General features: G+C 45.4%; 2 protein-coding genes across 2 annotated transcripts; one reads left to right on the top strand and one right to left on the bottom strand.

The window, feature by feature from the left end:
• Positions 1 to 26: 26 nt before the first annotated feature.
• On the top strand, positions 27 to 7,274 carry nox1 (NADPH oxidase 1). The gene is made up of 13 exons (XM_017408068.3): positions 27 to 638; positions 761 to 856; positions 1,108 to 1,218; positions 2,030 to 2,114; positions 3,021 to 3,169; positions 3,819 to 4,012; positions 4,094 to 4,217; positions 4,305 to 4,397; positions 4,525 to 4,766; positions 5,015 to 5,177; positions 5,378 to 5,524; positions 5,599 to 5,723; positions 6,628 to 7,274. The coding sequence occupies exons 1-13, from the start codon at positions 594 to 596 to the stop codon at positions 6,752 to 6,754; spliced, it is 1,701 nt and encodes a 566-aa protein (XP_017263557.1). The 5' UTR covers positions 27 to 593; the 3' UTR covers positions 6,755 to 7,274.
• Positions 7,275 to 7,524: 250 nt separating this feature from the next.
• On the bottom strand, positions 7,525 to 17,892 carry cstf2 (cleavage stimulation factor, 3' pre-RNA, subunit 2). Its single transcript, XM_017408004.3, has 12 exons — positions 17,737 to 17,892; positions 17,447 to 17,525; positions 17,101 to 17,270; positions 16,874 to 17,010; positions 15,813 to 15,932; positions 15,531 to 15,659; positions 14,139 to 14,268; positions 9,809 to 9,908; positions 9,187 to 9,365; positions 8,919 to 9,043; positions 8,000 to 8,083; positions 7,525 to 7,899 (listed from the first exon to the last, which is right to left on the bottom strand). Exons 1-12 carry the CDS (start codon positions 17,831 to 17,833, stop codon positions 7,774 to 7,776), a joined length of 1,476 nt encoding a protein of 491 aa, XP_017263493.1. The 5' UTR covers positions 17,834 to 17,892; the 3' UTR covers positions 7,525 to 7,773.
• Positions 17,893 to 19,149: the final 1,257 nt, after the last annotated feature.

Here is a 19,149-nt window from a genome sequence, read left to right on the forward strand (position 1 = left end):
AAAGCAAGCAGAGGGAGCGTTGATTTATCTGCTTTCCTCGAGCCCAGCTGCTGTCATGAATGCCTTCTGTTGTTCACCGTCCACCTGCCTTGAACCGGGAAAAAAAAAAAATTCATATTGCGAAAGAATAAAAACTACGTGAGGAGGAGGAGGAGTTCTGAATATCTGTGTTTGCCATCCAGGATTAATCTTAATATTTGTTGCTTTGACACTAAATGAGTTTCCTTGTTGCTGAAGTGCTTTAATAACAGTTTTTATGTTCAGTTTGGTAAACGGTGCCTTGACTACTAATGGACTACTTGAATCTTAAATAAAGTGATAAAAGCTTGGCTCCTTGTTTTGTGTTGCGTCACTCGTGTCGTTAACATGTTGACCCGTGTGTCTGAGGCTCCTGCAGGCCGTCGCAGATACTTCCTCGTTCCTTCGGATTACTCTCACCTCATGTTACGGGCCGGCAGGAATGCGGTCGTTCCGGCCCCCGTGGAACTTCCTGCACGGCGGGGCCTCGCGGAGGGAGGAGTCCGAGCCCGAGGCGTATAAAGTCAGCGTCCCTGGCAGGTGGAAGAGGAGGACGCCGGCAGGACACTTCCACCATGGGGAACAAAATCATCAACATCGGCTTTTCGGCTTTCATCATCGTGAGTTTTTTTTTTTTTTTCTTCTGGCAATTTTACTTTTCATCTTTGAGCTTGATAAATATAAAAGGATGGGGAATAAATCTGCATTTCCTTATGATCCATTTGTTTGTTTTTATTTCCAGTTTGTTTGGATGGCCATCAACATCTTCCTTTTCGTCTGGTATTACTTTTACTACGATTTGAGGCCCGAGTTTTTCTACACTCGTCATCTGCTGGGGGTGAGTGACGACATCTGGGCAGAGGAGATGTTTTGACCCGCAGTGAGAAAATTACAATTAATGCTCCTTTAAATGATGAGTTATTTATGTCCAGTAATGCAGCTGAAATATACTGTTCTGTCTGATCCATCTGACGAGTTCCCTGTGAAAAAGGCTTTAATTGCTGCTGTTTATTTTCAGTTTAAAGGCGGTTCGGGGAACCCTCAGGTCACCTGGTCTGATTCGTTTCTGTGCCTTTTTTTTCCTCTCAGGCGGCGCTGGCCTGGGCCAGAGCTCCCGCGGCCGTGCTGAACTTCAACTGCATGCTGATCCTGCTGCCGGTCTGCAGAAACCTGCTGTCCCTGATCCGAGGCTCCCTCATGGTACGAAGGCCGCCGTCCGCTGCCGTTAGCCTTCAGCAGCTGAGCAGGCGCCTTCAGAACCCCCGCTAAGTTTCTGCTCATGTAAAATGTGCTCTGGATGTTAAACGGAGCTCTCATCTGACGTCCCGAGCTGACATTTTTAAACTTGTGGCGGGTCGAGTCTCTTTCTCCTGAAAAACTGAAACTATTTAGTGGCGTCTTCTCGTCACAGTTACTTTGAAGCCAAAGAAAGTTCCGATTTAACGTCTCGGCGACCTTCGTTTTGATCAAACTCTCGTTAATAAAGGGTGCAGAAGAGCAGACGTCTTCTGTCTGACTCCAGTTAGGCGTGTCCGCTGTAACGTACGCCGTGTTTTGTTTTTTTTTTAAATGAAATGTTCGCCGTATGCTCGGATTTTAGCCGTTTTAATGGATTGTGACAAAATCTATGACTAAAAAAAGCTGCTGATGGAGAGTAAGGTTTATATTTTTCTTTGTTTATCAAATCATGTTTGTTCTAAACTCTTTATAATTTGTCTCTGGGAAAAAATAATTGGTGTTTCTATGTGAAGAATTTGACACATTGTGATTAAAACCAAGGTTAATTTATGTATTTTTCTGTAAATATTGATTATTTGCTCCAAGTTTTGAATTTCGGCCCTCTTTGTGTGACTGATTATCTAATTATCTGACACCACCTGCATCAGGAGGACAACAGGAAACAAACAGAAGTTGAGCAACTTTCTGCTTTGGAAACAAACCAGAAAAAAAAAAAAAAAACCTTATCTTGACAGATTTTATATCTTCTTCCTTCCATTCTTTATCTTCACAGTGTTGCAGCAGAACAATGAGGAAACAAATGGACAAAAATTTGACTTTCCACAAGCTGGTGGCGTACATGATCGCCCTGATGACAGGTGAGCGCCTCGCTTTTATTCGTTTATAATCTGCAGGAACTAAACTCTGAAATGGTTCACAGAGCAGTGAAGATGAACAATAAACCAAGATGAAATAAAACATTTAAACACAAGAAAAACAGATTCAAAGGAAACAACATAAACATGAAACTTTATTAGACTTTTTTTTTGTACCGCTGTGTTTCTGATTACTTGATTACATCCTCCTGAATCCGCTTCTTTTTAAAAAAATACATATATTTAATTAGTTGTTTTTGTATTTTATAAAATGTCGTGGTGGTTGGGATCACATACAGCTTTGGAGCCACTCATATCGTTGTGGCTTCACTGTTGCGTCATAATATGCAGAAAAATAACAATTTTTGACATTTTTTACCACTAAAACAGGCACAGAAGAAGATTAAACTGAATGTATGCAACATTAAATGAGCGTAGATCCTCTGAGCTGCACTTGTTTCCATCTTTAAGTGTCACATTAGTTGTTTTTAAAGCTTTTTTTTAGTTTTTCATGTTAAATGAATGCTCCCTACCTGCTGCGAATGATTCCCCTTCAGTTGTAAAATAGCTTCCCTGGAGCTGTTTATTTGAGCTGAATCGTTCCGGTTAACAAGCAAGTGTCAAACGTTTCCCACGAACCTGGGGAAAAAATGCGATCTCTCCAGTTTCTCCTCTTTGTCTTACCGGAATCTCATCGCTGCCGCGATTAGACACAGATTATCAGGATATTTCATCGAGCGTGGACACGGAATGCTGCTCGGGCCACGGCGATGTGAGCAGATTAGAGAAACGGTTCGAAATGTTTATTTGTTCGGCCGATTCGGAATCCGATGGGAGCAGATTAGATAAACGGTGCGGAGTGTTTCTGAGGCTGAAGCTCTAACCCGTCTCTCCCGGCTCGTCTGACAGCCGTTCATATGATCGCTCACCTGCTGAACCTGGAGTGGTACAACAACAGCCGGCAGGGCATGTACGACGACCTCAGCAACGCCCTGTCCGACATGGAGGACACGGACAACACCACCTACCTGAACCCGATCCGGACCACCAGCAGCATCGTGAGTCGAACCGGCAGCTTTGATCCAAAATCAATCAATCAATCACATCTTTATTCCAGACACAAAAAAGTAAAAAGGTAAAATAAGAGAAAAATAAACATGACAGATGATTCACTGAGTCACAAATAAATGATGACGCCAATGATTCCACAACCTTGATGAAAATCTCACTGTACTAAAAGCAGGATTTACTAAAATTGCAATTATATTATTGCATGACACAGATAATCTCCACATGCATTTGTACGTAAGATTCCTGAGCACAGCTGCACATGTGGCTGGCACTACTCCATCTAGGTATGCCACATAAAGTTTCTGCAGGCTACTGTTTTAGTATCGTCGCCACAGATGGGCAGTATATAATGAAGTACAAAAAGCTTTAAAAAGAGTTATCTTCACAGAGGATGAACACATACTAAACTTTCTGATCAGAATATTAACTTGTGCATACATCATACGATACTGCCAATGTAATGTCCCAAATATTTAAATTCATTGCATATATTGAGAACAGTACCAGATAAAAAGAAGTCGGGGGTTACCAGATGCGTATCTGCCCTACTTCTAACAATCATAATATTACTTTAAATCAATCAATCAATAAAAAGTCAGATCCTGAGATGACGTCCGTCGCGATGTTCTGCCTCAGCATCCGCAGCAAATCCCCACCTACTTCGCCTTCACCTCCATCGCCGGCATCACAGGCGTCATCATCACCCTGGCGCTCATCCTCATCATCACGTCCTCCATGGAGTTCATCCGGCGCAGCTACTTCGAGGTCTTCTGGTACACGCATCACCTGTTCGTCATCTTCTTCGCCGGCCTCGTCATCCATGGGATCGGGTAGGTGCCTCCTCGCCCTCCTCTTCTTCTTCTTCTTCTTTTGACACGGTTAAGGTTTGAGCTCGTGGCTCTCTCCTTCAGGGGCATCGTGAGGAGGCAGAGCAACGTTGACGACCACAACTTCACGTTTTGTAGAAATCTGACCGAGGACTGGGGGAAAATCCCCGAGTGTCCACACCCTCGGTTCGTTGGAGGACCCGCCGCGGTTCGTACTTCCCTCCTGCAGGTTTACTTTTCCCGTTAATCGTTACCAAAGCTGCTTTAAATGATCGCTGCTCTCCTTCTTCTTCAGACCTGGTGGTGGGTCATCGGCCCCATGATTATTTACACCTGTGAGCGTTTGCTGCGTTTGATTCGATACGCGCAGAAAGTCCAGTACAGGAAGGTAAGACGTCCAGCCTTCGCCTTCATTGGCCAATGTCAGGACAGTCGCTGAGCGCAGAGCGCCGCGTTGAATCCAGTTCCTCCAGTTGTCTGTTTCATTTTTTTTTGTCTGTCTGCTCCGTCCTCAGATTGTGATGCGACCGTCCAAAGTGCTGGAGCTGCAGCTGGTGAAGAAGGGCTTCAAAATGGAGGTGGGCCAGTACGTCTTCCTCAACTGCCCGGCCATCTCGCAGCTGGAGTGGCACCCGTTCACCATGACCTCCGCGCCCGAGGAGGACTTCTTCAGCGTCCACATCCGCTCGGCTGGAGACTGGACGGACAAACTCATCGAGATCATGCAGAAGCTGCCGGAGGGAGCGCAGGGCCCAAAGTGAGCTCTTTGATTTTTACAGACGAGGAGCAAAAATATTACACTGAATTTTAAATAAAAAAGGCCAGGGTTTTAGTTTAAACATGAAGTGGGCTAAACATTGAGCCCTGGGGTGCACCGTGATGATCCGGGTCAAATTTAAGGACAAAAATGAGTCTAAAAGCTGCTTTATAAACATGTTTTTGGCACATGAGCCTGCAGGACTTTGTCTTTCTGCAGTAACTGAACGCGTGTCTTCCTGTCATCAGGATGGGTGTCGATGGACCGTTTGGGACCGCCAGCGAGGACGTGTTCGACTACGAGGTCAGCATGCTGGTCGGCGCCGGCATCGGCGTCACGCCTTTCGCCTCCATCCTCAAGTCCATCTGGTACAAGTTCAAGGACAACAATCCCAAGCTGCACACCAGAAAGGTGACATTCCTCGCGCTCGTAGTCTCTGTAAACCGATTTCATCACACGGGAGGAGAGAGAAAATTTGAATATTGTGTGAGGAGATGTTAATTAGATAATTGTCGTTGTTTTTCAAGAATTCACCCACTTAAAAAGGGCGAGTCAGCGGCGGGCCTTCTGCCAGTGGTGTTGTTGCTGACCTCGCCTGCTTCTGCTTTCAGATCTACTTTTATTGGCTCTGCCGGGAAACGCACGCCTTCGAGTGGTTCGCCGACCTGCTGCAGGGCCAGGAGAAGGAGATGGAGGAGCGAGGCCTGGGGGACCTCCTCACCTTCAAGCTCTTCCTGACCGGATGGGACGAAAGCCACGTACGAGCCGGTCCAACCCGACCCCCCGGAGCGCGCCGCGGCCCGAAACTGATCCCGCCTCTGTCTTTCCGCAGACCAACCACGTGATGGTCCACTTCGACGAGGACACCGACGTGGTCACCGGGCTCAAGCAGAAGACTCACTACGGCCGACCCAACTGGGACAAGGAGTTCGAGCAAGTCCGCAAAGAGAACCCTACGTAAGATGAACCTCCTCATCTTTGTTTCATTTTAAAAAACCCATAACGGTTTTAAATTCCCCACAGAAACACAGAATGGATGGAGTTATGGAGTAAAAACATTCATTTATGTTCTAAGAAACACTAAAAGGACTTTTAGGTCAGAAAATAACCACCGGACAGAAACCTACAGAACCATCTCCATAAATTAGAACAACAAAAAGTTAATTTACGTCAGAAATTTAATCCAAAAAGTGAAATAAATCCTTTCCACACAGAGTGATATAAACTTAGCCCAAAAAGTAAGGAAATTTGTGTTTGGTTGATTATTTCTTCGTTCTAACAACGCTTCTTGGCAACAAATCTCACACCGATGAAAAGCCTGTTTACTCGTTTAATTAACAGCAGCATGTGGAAGAACCATACGCAGCCACAACTGCGCCGGCACCACCTCCTCGTGCTGCTCACGCACCTCGCAAATCAGGCAGTGGGGCTGCGTATGGTTCTTCCGCCTGCATAAAATGTTAAATTTAATTCGTTCAGTCCACAGATGTTGCAACACCGGTGTCAGATTTCCTGCCAAGAAGCGTTCTTACGAAAAAACAATCAACCAAACACTGTTTATTTTAGATGATTATAGCTTCTCTAAAAATTTGATCACAATAAGATTTATTCTAATTTACTGCGATGCGTCTAAATCTGACGCATTTACCCTGAAGCTGTTCTGGACTGAGCTGATTCGTGTAAATTTGACCATTTTACTAAATTTTCCATCCAAGTAATCCTGCTTTTAATTTTCATTTTTCCAGGTGAAGTAATCTGAGATTATAGTCTGAATTAATGTGCATTTTTTGGTCTTATTCTAAGTGTTTTCAGGTTGTCGTGGATCTTTTTTTATTTTAATAAAACTTCTGTTTTCTGGCAGAGCCACGGTGGGAACGTTCCTCTGCGGCCCCGCGGCTCTCGCCACGGTCCTGGAGAAGAAATGCGCCAAGTATTCGGACGTGGATCCTCGCAAGACCAAGTTCTACTTCAACAAGGAAAACTTCTGAGCCGGGCGACGGAACCCTGGAACGCCGGATGGTCTTTTATTTTATTTTATTTTTATTTTAGGAGGAAATTGGCTGCAGACCGTAAAAAGCTGCCTTTCAGGACGGGTGTGTTTCTCAAACTGCACGTGCTCAGATACAAGACGCTGTCTGAGCACGACTCGGGGTTTGGCTTTCTGCGGGTTTGTTTTATGCTACGATGAATCACTGCAGCTTACAGTCAGCCAACATGATCGGATTCTTTATTTAATCATGTTAAGGTGCAGCCCTTAAAGATTTCCTGTTACCAAGACTTCATTTACTGAAGCTGAGGGCGCGACACACGAGCTGAAACAATATATCCTGTGAATATTAACCGCTTGCACTTATTTGAGAATCATTGTTGATATCCAGTGATTACAGCGAAGGAAGATTTTGTATTTTTTTGTTAACTTTTGAACCAGTTTTCTGGGCTGATCGAATTATTTTTGAATGTAAAAACTGTGATTGGAAGCTGTAAATAAAACACAAGAAATGCCTGAAATGTGCCGAGTTTTTATCCCAGTTATTTTAACCTTTGTCACATTTATTGAATGATAAAAGCTCTTTCCTGGAACCAGACAATGGCCCGTTGTAAAAAGATTAACTTTCATTTCCTTATAAGAACCGATGAAGGCGAACGAGGAAACAGGAATGAGTTAAACATTCCTCAAACCTGTGAGTTTAGTTTGCATCACCTTCAAGATGATTCTTCTTGTAGGCTGAACTCTTTGTGAATCAAAGTATAAAAACAATTTTTTTTTGTTTGTTTTATTGACAAAAAACAGATTTCACACGACAACAGTTTGCGCAAAAGAAAAATAACGACACATACTCGACTACATCTGTGTTTAGGAGCCCGTTCCGCCTAAAAGCACCTTTTTTCTTTGCACTCAGGTTAGTTTTCTTACTAATCCGGGTTCAGACGAGGCGATCAGGTGCGTCAGGGCGACTCTGGGGCGGGGGAAACAGAACCAGAACGAAGCGTCCGGACGCCACCCGGATCACGGAGCGCCGCTGGCCGTTTTCTGAATCTGCTCTTTGAGGATGAGGATGCTCTGTCGCTGCTCCGGGGGCAGCATGGCGATCTGTTCTGGGGTCAGCTGAAGGACCTGCATGATCAGGGCCGCCTGGACGGAAACGAGAAGGAGAAAAAAAAAAAAAAAAAAGATTTCAGCAGCTGTCGTTTCTTTTTAAAGCCAGGCAGCAAACGGATCCGCAGAGACCCACCTTCTCCTGGTCCTGAGTGGAAACCTGACTCTGTCCCGGACTGAATCCTCCTCCTGACGGGGGGACGCCGGAGAGACCCGGACCCTGCAGGGCGAGAGTCCAAGACACAAGTTACTGTCTTATCCTTTTATTTATTACACCGTTTGTTTTAAACGCACATCTATAACGCCTGAAATAATAAAAATCCTGCTAACGAAAACATTTCTTCACCAAATCCAATAAAATAAATTCATTTTGCCGTCTTGTTTGTGCGCAGTTACAACTTTATTAATCTAAACTAATAAAAAACATGTTGCATTCGAAGTGTTCAAGCTGCTGCCGGTGGCTCCTTACGGTTACCGTGGTAACCACGAGCCTGCGTCTGTCGCTCCCTGACCGCGCAGCCAATGAGAGGCAGCTTCGGTTTAATCGCCGAGCGAAAACTGGGTCTGATCTGAAAGGTTTCTGAGCTGTGAGCGGCGGAGGACTCTGACGGTCTAAGAGCCTCACTTCTTGCTGGGAGGAGAATAATCTGAGCTAAAATACAACAATCTGTGGGATATTGGGTGCGTTCTCTGCATTCTGGGGGGATTTGAGAGAAAACAAGTCCTACAGCAGCGAGAGACACGCTGGCTTTGATGTATAATTCAAATATGTACCCAAAGAGATGACATCATCACAAAATGTGTAAAAATCAAAACTCTGATTAAAGATATAAAAGTGGCAGGACTGAGGTATGAAGTTTAAACTTTAAATGATGTTTCTACAGAGAAGTCTGAGCTTCAGGGCTCCAAAGAGAGCCGGCTTCTCTGATCCGTTTCACCAAAAATCTCTGTGATTTTATCCTGTCAGTTTTTTGTGCGCCGCGCCGCTCGGTGGAGCTTCGGTAGCGGCGCGCCCTGACCAAACGGCCGACGGATGCGGGAGAAGAAGCTGTTACCGGTCTCGCGGGAGGTGGAGCATTCGGACCCATGCTGTGAGGGATGGGACCCGGCATGCCCGTCACCATGGCGACCCTCTGACCCGTCACTGGACCGCGGGCGTCCATCGCCCTGGGGTCACGGCCTGGACAGAGGAAACAAATCACACACACACATGTGAGAACGACACAATTCTGCAGAATGGACACAACGGAACGTGAGAACAATCCGACTCAGCGAAACAACGATCGAACTCCGACTGAAACCGGATCCGATCAGAACTTCTACCTCGCGCCTCCATCGGCGGTCCGCGAGGCTCCATCATCGGGGGTCCTCGAGGGTCCACCATCATGGTCCGGGGTTCGCCCATCGGGGGGCCCCTCATTTCTGGCGGGGGTCCGGCCACCATGGGCGGTATGTGTACAGGCGGGGCTTGGTGAGGGGGCGGAGCTGCCATGTAGGCCCGGCTGAGAACAAACAAACACACGAGTCGCTTTCAGCCTCACTTGGCAACAAAGATAAAAATCTGAAAGTTTTCACAAAGCTGACAGAAACGACTCATCAGTCAAGTTGCTTTCACTGCTCATGACAACATTCACGACTAAAAAAAATGACCAAATGATTCGACTCTGACGTCTGCCACGGACTCAGACCCAGCAGCTGAAAACAAACCAGCTGCTAATGAGGAGCTTCTTGGACTTTTCCATCTTTTTATAGGAAAAAAAAAAAAACCCTCGTTCCGCCAGCAGCAGGAAACCAAACAGAAAAAAAAAAAAATCCTCCTCCTTGCATTTCGATCGTTGCCTCTGCTGCCGTGTGAAAAACCGCGCTCCCTTGTTACCACGGTAACCGACTGCCGGTTTCTCTAACCGCCCCGGGAGGATTGCGGCGACGCGGGCGGACGTCTTACTTGGGGTCGATGACCTCTCCGGTGACGTTCAGCAGCGTTCCTCCCCGGGGGTCGTTGGGACCGTCTCCCAGGAGTCCTCGGTGGGGGATCCCGCCCGGCCCTGAGAGGACACAAAGACACACTGAGCCGATCGGAACCACTGAGGGACAAAACACCGGGCCAAGACCGAATCTGAAGGTCAGCGAGCTGAGACTGCAGGCTGACACACACACACGGATGTTTGAGGTGGTCCAGAACGTAACCCAAACGTCATCTGGCACGAAGAACGTCCCAGATGAAGACGGATGTTTGTTTAATGTACCGATCTGCTCGGGGTGATATCAGCCTCTGATTTATCACCTTTAATGGGAGAAACAAAAACCCAGATTTGTCCAAATGTCTCAGTCAGAACGTCTCCTCTTCTAAATGTGAAAAATGCCTCCGTGTCTGGCTTTTTATTTTTTATAAACCAGTTAGAAAAAGTGGGAGTTGTGTGAGAAGGTCACATTTTCAGAACGTCACCTCGTCTGTTTTTGCAGAACTGCAGCCCGGGTTCGGTGTTCTGGGGCGATGCGGCGGCGTACGGCGAGCGACGGAGCCGACCCAACGCCCGCTCCCCGGGACTCTGTGACCCAAATTTTGCTCAGAGCTCCACGGCAACAGCACAGAGGCTAAAAAAACTGAACATGTGACCTTCCGGACCCAAGACACCAGTGAGGGCGGAGGAGACGGCGAGGTCCAGATCTGCCCCTGCAGGCAGAACGTCTCCTAACTTTGGTCGAGTCCAAACAGCAAAACAATCCCCAAAATCTAAACGACTGTTTCGATAGAACTGGAGAAGTACTCGTTAAAACTAAACCTCTGGGTTATAATTAATCACCTGTAGAAAGGTGAAGGCGGTTGATGATGTTTCTGTCCCCATTTGTCTGTTAACGAAACTCGTGGACTTCTGTGTTCCAGCTTTACACACGACAGCAGGGGGTGTCAAAGTCCAGGCCTCGGGGGCCGCTGTCCTGGAGGTTTTAGGTCTTTCTGCTCCAACACACCTGATTTAAATGGTTTATTTACCTCCTCACCAAATCATCGAGTTCTCCAGGAGCATGTTGACAAGTCAGTCATTTAAAGCAGGTGTTTTAAAGCAAGAACGTCTAAAACATGCAGGAGAGCGCCCCCCGGAGGAACAAGGTTTGACACAGGTGTTCGATAATGTTCTGACAGCCCAGTCTGTATGAACAGGCTTGATCAGGGGTGGGCCATCCTGGTCCTGGAGGGCCACCATCCTGCATGTTTTACTTGTTCCTCTGCTCCAAAACACCTGATTTGAATCGATAGGTGATTAACAGAACATGAAGAGGTGATTTAACCTCGGAATCAGATGTGTTGGAGCAGAGAAACAAGGAAAACATGCAGGAGGGTGGCCCTCGAGGACCAAGGTTTCCCACCCCTGGGTTTGATAAACACATCAGTCCGGTGGCTCTGAAGTCCAAACAACACCAACAAATCACTAAACACAACGACATCAGACATCACTGACTGGACGACAGCGCCGTTTGGCTTTTGAACCAGAAGTTATTCTGCCTGTTGGCGCCTTTTTTGACATGAATGTTAGCGGTGACCCAAACGGAGCTGCAGCCGCCGCTGTCCAAGAACATTTTGAGTCGGGACAAACACGCGAGGTGACCCTGGACATGCTCAGGACTAATCACGACATTACAGGTTCAAAAGCCAAAACGGCGCCGTCGTCCAATCAGCGATGTCTCGTATTTCTCTCTGGTACCTGCCTCTAATGTTGGGGTTTTCAATCTGTTGTGTTTTGTGATTTGTTGTTGTGGTTTCCACTTCAGGGCCACCGTACATCAGTGGTGGAAATCTAAAACTAAACGTTAAACTCTGCGGTGCGTCCGAACAGAGGCGCTCCAGAACGGAGCGAGGGAGGACGGTGGTACCTGGAGGCCGCTCGATGGCAGCTGGACCCGCCGATCCTGTGGGGGAATGCTGCAGGTTTCCTGAGCCAGCATTAAAGTGAAAAGAACAGGGAGACTCAGGTCTCGAGAGAGCACAGCAGCATTTAGGAGCCGATGAAACCGGGACATGCACACAGCAGGACACACAACATGAACACCACGGCACGGCAGGACGAGGAGGAACGCTGACATGTCTTCCTGCGGCCGTTAGCTGAGGCTCCGGTGACACCTAGTGGTCTTAGTGAGACACGACACACGCGTGCAGCTTCGGATTCAGGAAGTATTCAGAGCACTTCGGAACGTTTCATCAACCTGAACGTTCGAGTTTCCCCAAATTAACTTTACATAAAGGCAGTGGTCCTTTAACCTGATAAAACTAAATTTAAAATCTGATCTAGAATTTAATTTTTGTGTTTCGTTGATCGTCAGAGTCAAGTCTTTCAGTCGATGATTCGTCCATATTTATCCAAACCTGAGAGGGATTCAAACGAGCTTCCCTGACCCTTTCCTGAACCCCCGCGGATCGGTAACTCTTCCATTTGATCATTTCTGAGTCCAGCGGCCTCCTGGATCACTCAGGGCTTCAGGAATTAACCCGGTTCTGTTTGCTTCCTGCGCACTTCATCTGAGGCCTTCAGGCCGTTTGTTGGACTTCAAGGTTTTAGGCTTTTTCTTTTTAATTTTTATTTTGCAGAGCTGATCATCAGGACAGGAGGGCCGCGCTTTATATGTTCCATTTCCCTGCGCAGGTAGCCATGGTAACGCTTTAGCAATTAGCAAACGACGTAACCGCAGCTACGCAGAGGCTTTTTTCCAGAAAACGCCAGCAGATGATTAATTTGGGTCTGTTGTCCTCCGTGGTTCTGTTCATCACTGCTGTTGCTGCTGATGTGTCACAGAAAAAAAAAGCCTTTCAGCTGCCGGAGGAACCTTACCGGTCCACGGACTCGACCCGGACCTCGGACCGTCAAACAGAATCTGATCTGAGGCGTCTAAACTTTGTCTTGTTACTGAAACGAGCCGCAGGTCGACATCAGACAACGATTCCCCAACGCTGCTCGATGTGGGAAAAAAATCATGAATCCCGATTATTAAAAGAGAGTTTTTGTTGATTTTTGGAAACGCGCTGCATTTATCAAACTTAACTTATTCTTCGTGGTGATACTTTCCTCTTTTAAAATAAGTATTTATTCAAAACTAGCCACAGATCGCAGGTCCGCCGTGCTGCATTCACTCTAATCTTCCTTCAGGAGGCAGGACGGGAGGAGAGCGGCTCCTGGGATTGTTTGGAGCAGAAATCAAAACTACAAATCCAATTTTTATTATAACTCAAATATAAGATCTCTGGACACTTTGAACGACTCGGAGGCAGAGACATCTGGTTGTAATGTTTTGGCTCTTTTTGATTTTGATAAAACCGCTGATGGTGTGTGTGTGTGTTGATGCTGTAACTTGTCTCATCTGTACTGGGCACTCTTGAAAAGCAGTTTTTAATCTCAATGAAAATGATAAATAACAAATTTAATAAATAAGAAGAAGAACTTCCCAGCCCTGGCATGTAGCAAATATAAAACAAATATATAGTTTCTGAATACTTTCTGAATCCACAGCAGGAGAGAAAATGATTTTGTGTAGTTTGCTCTAAAAATAATTTTTCACATCCTTGTAAGTGTGGAGGACAGAAAAGGCCGATTCAACAAACTGGACTTCTGCTGCTGAAGACGCTTGGCTCAACGCAGGAGGGACAGCTCTTCTGGACAGGACTCAGCTGTCCTACACCTCAACGATAAGGGACACTCTTTTGAGGACCAAAATGTTCACAATTTGAACCGAGAAGACGGATGGTTTCAGAGAGAAGGGGGAGTGAAGGAAGACGTTCACGTTAAAACGAGAGAAACCAGCTTTAAACAGAAGAGGTCGCCTCAGATTTCAGCTTTCTAACACCTACAGTGGAGCGTTGGGACAGTTTCCTTCCAATTCACGTCTTCATCCAGGTGACTGAAACGTCTCTCTGTGAGACCCCAATGACCCTCCGGAGGGAGGGGAGCAAGTTTAATCTGAATTTTGTTGCTTAAATGGAGCATCTCAAGCAGCTTAACGCTCGGATCTCCACTCTCCTGTTCTGAACTGAGGGAAAAAAAAATGTCTTCAACTCCAGAACTGAAGTCCAGTTGGTTTGTTTATTTATTTCCTGATTTTATATTTTCAATCTCCAGTTAGATGATTTGGAGAATAAAACTGAATTTGTGTTGGAATATTATAGATTTGACATTCCTCCCTCACACTGAGTAGACGTCACACGTTCAACAGCCTCAGGACAAACATGTCGAGCCAATCAAAAGCCAGCAAACAGCCGCAGTCCGAGAAGCACGCAGCGTGACGATTACCTGGAGGTCCAACGGGTCCTGGTGCAGGTCCCGGTCCGGGTCCAGGTCCCGGTCCTGGCATCGGCCCAGGGACAACACCCATGGCGGGAGGCTGCATCATCTGAGGGGCTCCGTTGACGTGCATTCCAGGCTGTTCGAACAACAAAAAGGAAAAATTAATGACATCATTTTTAATATAATTTCACCTGAACAACGTGAGCTTCATTTGGTCAAAAATTCAACTCACAGACAGTAGAATATTTTTTAAAATTCGATCTCTTAACATACAAGTAGATAAACAACAAGCTGGCTGCACAGAAGCTGTAAGGTTTTGTGATTCACTGATTTGAGCATTTAGATTTCCTCCAGAGAAGACCACACGATCATCAACAGGACACCAAATAAGAGCATCAGACGTGGATTTCTTTCCTGTCCTACGAATAAATGTTGCTCTGTGCCGCTCGTTAAGGCGCACCGACTGGCAGAATAAAAGCCAGCGTGCACCAAAGCTGTTCCTGCAGCACCATATTCAACCCTGGAGGATGATTGGAGACATCGCGGCGTTCACACGCTCCCCGCAGCGGGAGATTCTGAGTTTTCACAGCCGGAAGGGCTCCTGAGACGAACTGCGCACGAGGGTCGGACGCCGTGCAAAAACCCAGCCTGGGAGATTTGTTTTTTTTTTCCTTCTTCTTCTTCTTCGGTAGGCAACACTGAAGAACGGCAGCTGTTACGAGAACAAAACGCACATTCGTGCAGCGATTCCCTGCAGGATTACCTGCTTTCCCCTCACCACAGCTGAGCCTAAGATTTTCCAGACCCGTTTGTAGTGAGCAACTTGGGCACATTCTGCAAAAACAGGTTCCCTCTGTCTGACGCAGCCGCAGACAGCGGCCATTTTAATCACTGCTATCCAAGCAGTATTAGATACTTTTATCTAAATAACCAGACTGTAGATATGTAGTTTGTTTGAACTGCTTTTACTTTGTTACCTGATGAAGCTACAGTCAAAACTTAATCAGGTGTGAGGATAAAGAAATTAAAGGCCTAGCATTCCTGGAAGGAATGCATATCACCCGCCGCCCTTCATGCCATGTTGTGACGACGGAGTTGCAGCCATTTTGGTCAAACCCTGAGCAGCATGAGGCGTAATCTCATGCAACGCTGTGACATCTCACATGACCTGCGAGCGCTTGGAGCATGTGTTGGGAATAACTCTTAGCTACAACCAGCACAAATTTTAGCTCAATATGTGGAAAATTCGCTGAGTTGTAGCCATTTCTGTGTGGGCTAAAATCAATAGATTGTGGCGGCCATCTTGAAATTGGGCTGACTCCAAAGGTTAATCGCCTCAACTTCAGCGAGTCGGGGGATATTTTGCTAACAGACAGAGCGGTGTTTCGCTTCACTCACCACGGGCTGCGGCTGGGACACCGGGACGCTGGGCTGAGCGGCAGGAGGAGGATTGACAGGTGGTGGTGCTGCTCCACCCTGTCCACTGGGAACCAACGGCTGCACTGAAGTCTGACGATGGAGCATTTTCTGCACAGCCACAAAAAAATAAAAAAAAAAGAGGAAAAAAAATAGCCTGACATCTCTTCGGACGCTCGTTATTATTCATTAAGCTTTTTATTTCTAATTATAAATGATAAAATCAATAAAAAAATAAGACTTGACGGATCTCTTCATTCTCACCAAGGCGATCTCGGGGTCAACAATTCTCATGACCACCTGAGCCTGCAGCAGGGCGTAGGCCAGCTGAGGGTTCTGCAGCAGCATGTTCCTCGCCTCCTGGGGACTGTTCTGCACACACAACTGGAGAGAGAAATCAGCTTTTAACTAAGGAAAATTAGGAAAACAACAAAACATTGAAACAAACAAAAGCCCAGATTCACACCTCAGCACAGAAATTCTGCTGCAATCAGTTTTTCTCTGCGCCAAAACCTAAATTTTAAATTTCCAAACCCAACGAGGTAACATCTGCACGGAACAGTGGACAAAGATGTGCAAAAATTATTTGTAGAATCAGGTCTGGACCGGAGCCCTAAAGCACTCTGATCAGCATACGGAGAGGTCCTGCCAGCGTGAACTTTGGTGCAACAAAACCCTTTCCCAGCTGTGTGTGAGTGTGTGTGTGTGTGTGTGGTGGTGGGGGGTAGCGTCTGCAGAGTGGTGTTTCTGTGAGCTTAATAAAGCAGACTGCCAGCTGTACAAAGATAAGGTGTGTTTGAGCTGAGACAGACAATCTGCACAGCAAACATCTCCATCTACTTATAAGGTTTGAAGTATTCAGACTGAGATTTTATTATTATTATTGTCTCCTGAGGATCAAGTCTTACTCTACACATACAGATACTTTTAATAACCACTTCTGAGTAAAACCCATCTGACGAGCAGCAGATCTGGACATAAACTTTGTCTTCACCAACGTCTTTTCTGTGATCTAAATCTGCCAACTGCATAACACTTTTCTATGCATCTTTAGGCTGCTTTCTGAGGAAAAGACAAGCTTTAAATTAATAGATGTGTCACTTTTAGATGCATTTTCTTCTACCTCGAACAGTGCCGACCACGAACCAATCGTGCTGCTGGCACAAGCGTAGAGTATCAAACAGAATTTTAAAGTCACCTCTTACAAGCAGCACAGCACATGAAGCTGGAAAAAAACATCACAAAGCAATAAGCTTGTTCTCTAGTTGGAATTCAAGTAGCTAGAAGTAGAAAAGAAAAAAAAAGGATGCAGTGAACCAACGTACCTTCATCTGCTTCATGAGTTCGAACATCTGCTCAGGAGGCAGACTGGCCACGGCTCTGCTGATGGACTCTGGAGCCTCCTCTGGAGTAACACTATCTCCATAAGGAGACTCAAAAATGGGGGCTCCTGTTCCCAAACCTGCGCAGGGGGGAAACATAAAACAAAAAGTGTTGCTTTGCACAATCTCACACATGTACTTTAGATAAATAAAATGAGAAAAGGCCTTACTTTTAAGCTCTTCCTTGTTTTTCTCACTAGCTGCATTGTCAACTCTGAGAGCCCGACCACTGAACTCTCGCCCGTTCAGGTTCCGCATGGCGCTGAGGGCCGTCTCCTGGTCCTGGTATTCACAGAAGCCATATCCCTTCGGCTTTCCTGTCTCCCTGTCATACACCAACCTGAAAACAGAGGAAACAGACAGTCCTGATCGTGCACACATGATCAAAGCTGAGCAAAATCTAGATATTTTATTATATTCTTTAAAATAATTTTTTAAAAAAACTTGAGCTTGGTTTTGAATTAAGTCATACAAAAATCTGTTTGAAAACTAACCAAAACAACTTCCATCACTTACCTAAAACTAACGACAAGTCCGACTTCAGAAAATATGTCTTTCAGCTGCTCCTCTGTGGCTTCATACGGAATGTTTCCAACTGAAATGGAAATTAAATATAAAGTGAACAGCACATAAAGTTGGTAGATTAAAAACAAAAGCTGTTACTCTCAGTTGGAGCAGCACTGACTGAATTAGCCGTTGCATGTCGGTTAGCTAACATGCATTCGTTAACCGGTTATTTTCTAATTAATCACAAGTTTACTGGGAAAATCATCATGTTTACTGAAAAGAAAAAACAACTAACTTACCAAACACTGATCGTAATGACCTATCAACCGCTGGGTCTCTGTTTGCAGCAGCAGCTGCGGCCGCAGCCACCATAGAGGTAGCCGCTACGTTCGCCATTTTGGGGACGGAAATTAATGTGACACCGGATATCACAGGGGGACAACTTCCGTTTGTCAAAGAAAAATCTCCAACAGCGCGGCCTCTTCTAAATTTTGAACAACTTCTAACTTTTTTTTTTTTTAATTTTAATGCCTAACCAAAAATGCCGCAGTAACACTTGTATAAAAGCGTAAAGGGAACAAAAAATAAAAATAAAATAAAGCGGCTATCACGACGTGGAAGAAAACAGGTGGCGCTGTTGCTACGGTAACCAGCGCTTCCCGCTGCCTTTTCCTTCAGCACCCTGTTCTGACCGGGATGGGAAGAATGTCGGGAAGTTTACGAAGCCGTAATTCACTCCCGGAAAGGCAAAGGAAGTAAGAAGACAGCCCAAACGCGCAGCTTCTCTACCGCGAAAGATTAGGTCGGTAATTGCTTTAATTAAATCATTTTAAATTTGCTAATCAGCCGGCAAATGTTCCGAAAAGTAGCCGTTCACGTAATCATGGAGCTGTTAGTTAACTGTTAACACCTGTGGATCCTAAAAAAGGCAAAAATGAGCACATTAGGTGGATAGAATAATGGCATTTAAAGCTTGTTTTACCTTGTTGCAACTTGTTGTGACCTTATAATTCAAAAAGTCAGTGGACCTGTGTCAATACACACTTTAACCTTAAATTTATTATTATTTTTTTGTCGAAAAAATGAAGAAATTGGAACAATTTAATGCTGCTTGGTGCCTAAAACTACTCTTTGCTTGTTTATTACACAAAACTAGTTCATCCCTTGAGTTATGTGCCTGAATAATTCACAATTCAATGACATAGAAACAGATTAAAATAGTTTGCTGCACAGTTTTGCACAATAATGTAATAAAAGGATAGAGTGGGTCTTAAAATGATGCTCCTCAGTGAACGACGGTGAAGAAATATTGTGTAACTGAACAGCTAAATATGTGAGATATTGTTGCAGTCAGACATACATTATATCTCGGGAAATGTGAACGTTATGAACTAACGCCAAATTTTAGATCAACGTCTGTAAAACCAACTGATTTAAATCCATTTTTTTGTGTTTATTTAGGTTCAGTTGGTGGTGGCGGCCATCTTCAGTTAATGAGCTGTAGATGTACATCCTGTTATTATGTTCTGATGGTTTCATTGAAATATGTCCTGTGGTTCATGAGATATTTTGCTAACAGATACACACACACAGACAGACGTGTAGTTTGTAACTTTAATACTCGCCTATTAAAACTGTCGTTACGTTTTATCAGATTTAATTTACATCAAAAAGTCATTTCAGAGAAGCTCAATATTGCCCTGTTGAGCTGT

Source organism: Kryptolebias marmoratus, linkage group LG9 (genome assembly GCF_001649575.2).
Source record: "Kryptolebias marmoratus isolate JLee-2015 linkage group LG9, ASM164957v2, whole genome shotgun sequence".
Classification (NCBI taxonomy): Eukaryota; Metazoa; Chordata; class Actinopteri; order Cyprinodontiformes; family Rivulidae; genus Kryptolebias; species Kryptolebias marmoratus.